Source organism: Hemitrygon akajei, chromosome 3 (genome assembly GCF_048418815.1).
Source record: "Hemitrygon akajei chromosome 3, sHemAka1.3, whole genome shotgun sequence".
Classification (NCBI taxonomy): Eukaryota; Metazoa; Chordata; class Chondrichthyes; order Myliobatiformes; family Dasyatidae; genus Hemitrygon; species Hemitrygon akajei.
In genome coordinates, this window is record NC_133126.1 from 141,139,671 (window position 1) to 141,143,384 (window position 3,714).

At 43.0% G+C, this 3,714-nt stretch overlaps 1 protein-coding gene across 1 annotated transcript; it reads right to left on the reverse strand.

Annotated features, from left to right (window-relative positions):
- Window positions 1–805: 805 nt before the first annotated feature.
- Window positions 806–2,941, reverse strand: LOC140725461 (RING finger protein 228). Its single transcript, XM_073040941.1, has 2 exons — window positions 2,699–2,941; window positions 806–2,612 (listed from the first exon to the last, which is right to left on the reverse strand). The coding sequence occupies exon 2, from the start codon at window positions 2,605–2,607 to the stop codon at window positions 1,828–1,830; it is 780 nt and encodes a 259-aa protein (XP_072897042.1). The 5' UTR covers window positions 2,608–2,612; window positions 2,699–2,941; the 3' UTR covers window positions 806–1,827.
- Window positions 2,942–3,714: the final 773 nt, after the last annotated feature.

Consider the following 3,714-nt stretch of genomic DNA (forward strand, 5'->3'; position numbering starts at 1 on the left):
GGGACAGTAGCAGCCCTTCCCTCCTTTAAGCCTTAATGCCAAGTTGAATGTTAGGCCTTGTTCTTGATAATTGTTAAAATAACCAGACTTAGTGGTGACCCAGAAGATACAGCACATTCTCACCACACAGCTACCACCATGCGATATCGAGATAAACTATCTGGGCCATAAGACAAGCCACATTTTTTTTATATCCCAGATACGGAAAAACCACTATTTTGACCTTAGTTCTCATAATAGTTCATTAGATTATCACTAATGTCCTGAATTATACAGTACTTACAAAAATCACTTGAAAGGCCACACAGTTCAGGCACTGAAAACATTTGGAGTGTGCATTTCCCAACAGTCTGATTGATTTCCTATCGTCACAGTCCTCAGTGGAGCAGTGAGCCTCCCGCGTGCGTGCGCTCTGTCGCGCGTCTGCTTCCATTTTTGTTTAATATTTGCCCAGATTTCCAACACTGATGCATCAGTTCAGAGGCGGTTTCTTAATTGGCATCCTCCTGTATTAGTTTTTAAGATTCGCATTTCTTTTCCCTTTCAGTCCCATCAAAAATGCAACAAGATGTAATGTTGGTTCACTCTGGACAATTCTAAAAAATCTCATCTTGGAAATAAAAATTACAGATCCGAAATATTACGCCAGGAATTCTAACAGAGCCCATTTACTTTGGAACTTGCCACTGTTTTGGGCTCTAAGTATCCAGATGCATCATAATGCAACTTTAACACAGGATGGAAATTGATTCAGCAGACTTGTTGGATCCTCGAGAAGAAATTTATGACTAAAAATTTCCTGTACTGGTTTCGGTACTTTTCCTTTAATTTAAATCCACCCGAATGTTATAAGACCGATGCAAACATACAGAATACTTCAACTTTCATTTTATCCTCAAGAGTTCCATGATTTTATACATTTACATTTTGCTCATGTACACTGTTAAGGCTCCTGTTGGTTAATGTCCTTACACGTTTATTGCCTGTCTCGTGAGAATCGTGTTACCCGAATATGTTTATAGTTTAAATGTATGTAGTAATGGTACAATAAATACAAATAGTACTTGTGACTAATACACAGAAATTGACGTATTCTGCTGTGAATGCACTTGGCTGCTTTAGTGGCATATGGAGTTAATTGAAACCACTTTTCAACAGCCTACTTCTGACTCAAGTCCATCAAACTACAGTCCATCTACATATAAAATACTGTTCAGACTTAAAGGGCTCTTCTTCGCAACAGTAGTCCTGATTAGCCAGCAGTCCGTCTACGAAAAACGAGCCATTGTCTACGAGGTCGTCCTATTGTCAGCAAACTAATCCCATAACGAAACCCATTAACCAGCCAAAACTCCCAGTTATCCTGTTGTTCTCAATCCAGGAAATCGAGCCCTGTAATTTAGTGACTTTAAACAACCACGTTTCTCAGTATATTTTTTAACTGAACATATATAATTTTCTTTCATCATCAAAATCTAATTATGCATATTTCACATTTGGTACAATTCGAACATGTACATTTCAACACAATACCACGCATGTAATATCCGTTATTAGTACAAGCATAGCCAGCCAGTAGGATACATCTACATATCGGCACTAGTTATTTCGACAACAAGCTAAACATAAGTCATTCTAAATATTTTAGGTTTGACGTGTGATGCGTAAAGGGGAAAGGTGTTGAATCAACGTATTCCGGCCCTGGTCGTTTCCTTACGCTTCGACATGCAGCTGTATTGGATAAAAGCGTGACAGTACTGGGCTTTATTCTCCAATTGGTCATTTTATAACCAAACGCCCGGTGCGCTTCACCACTGCCAAATTTCGCTAAGTGTTTCTCCTGGGTGCCGAGGAGGCGGACGCCCTGTTATTTCCTGACCCGTTGGTGTCGGGCCGATATTTGAGCCAGCAGATTACCCATGTGACAACCACAGAGAACAAGGCCAGGATGCTGGCCACCGACAGACAGATGGGGCCGACGGGCGAGGGCGAGATGTTGTAGTGATTGACGAAGATCAGGCCGGTGAAGAGCAGCACCACCATAGAGAGGAAAGAGAAGACGACGCAGACACAGCCAGCGGTCAGAGCGGCCCTCTTACAATTCTGGCAGCTCTCGTAGGGCGCCGAGGGTCCCGGGGACTGGCGGCTGCCTGCTGCCGCCGAGGGGGTCGCTATCTCAGGCGGCAGAACAGGGCTGGACCGCTGTTGCTGCTGCTGCTGCTGCTGCTGCTGCTGCTGATGGTGATGCTGTCGCTGCTGGTTGAACCGATGTAACTGGGGCGTCGGAGGCAGCGCGTCCTGAGGAAGCGGATCGGCGCCCACGTAGAGAGGGAAAGCCTCGGTGACCTTGGTGTTATTGGGCAGGTTGTGGATCCTGTAGTCAGGCACGGCTGTCTTGTGCCGGCAGATAGGGCAGGCGATTCTCCATGGCCGGTCCTCCCTGACGTGAAGTGTGGTCAGGCACTCCTCGCAAAACGTGTGCAGACACTCTAGGATCTTGGGCGCTCTTCGATCCAGGTCGAAGTAATTGTAGCAGATCTTGCACTCGTATTCCTCGTACAGGGTTGTTGCATCCGCTGCCGGTAGACTTGCCTCCGCCTCTGCCATGACATCTTAAAATAAGCGTGGGGGTAACAGGGGAGAGAACAAAAAGATAACAAATCTTGTTTTTTTAAAAACCATGCACCGAAACACTCACATCAGTGGGATTGGCTCCTTTTTTTTCCTCTCTCTCCCTCTCTCTCATTTTTTGCTGTTAATACAACACAATCCCGTTCGTACAGCCCTGCATTTTGTGCTGTCCCTTTTAATAATAAAACCAACCACTCGGCTTTGACGCGAAGACAGGGAGGTGATGATGTAATCTGGCGGCTGCAATGCGAGATTCCTGAATCGTTCAGGCTAAGACCGGTCGCAAAGGAAGAGAATGAAAAAAAAAAATCCAGATAACCTTTCTTTGTTAGTTCTGCTTTCGCTCATGCTCAAGGGCATTGAAATAATACTTGATTCGTACAAGTGGAAGAAGAATAGAGACGCAAACAAGTGAAGCACTTGAAACAGAATTCGTAATTGCATATCTACTGTATATATTAAAAATACTCAGTTTGGATGGAATTTTATATCTGACCTCTGCCGGATTAAATAACAATTCGCTAAGTCAATTGGTCAACGTTCTAAATTATTGCATTTTTCTGATTTTGCTTCTCGTCGTTATAATATACCACAAAACAGTAATATGAGAATGTTGACTGTTTTGTAAATCCAGTATCTCAGATTACGTTATGTTATTGAACATATAAGTGGATATATACGTATAATATCACAACACAATAGATACTGGTCAATTTTGCCACAGTTGTCATCATTAGTGTTCGAAGTTGTTAAACTTGGGACACCATTTATGTTATCCTAGGTAAACTAGATGAAATCTCAACTACTAGAACAATGCTGAACACTGGTTCAGAAGCAGAATGCTCACGACTGGCCTCTGGGATTGATGTGCTCTCAGAACCAGTAACTATCAAAGGCCCGTGGGAAATACAGGGTTAGTGATCTAAGGAGGCAAACCGTGTCTTCTAACAATTCTACAACAAAATATGCTAAGTTACACCTAACCATGTCTGTCTTAGCATTTCATAAACAATAAATAACTATTATGAAGACAACTGGTACGCAGTCTACCTGTTATTCTAAACAGTCTCACAATCCATCAGT

What these genes read in the sequence shown, in the direction of transcription:
- LOC140725461 (XM_073040941.1), bottom strand. Translation starts at nt 2,607, where the DNA reads ATGGCAGAGGCGGAGGCAAGTCTACCGGCAGCGGATGCAACAACCCTG.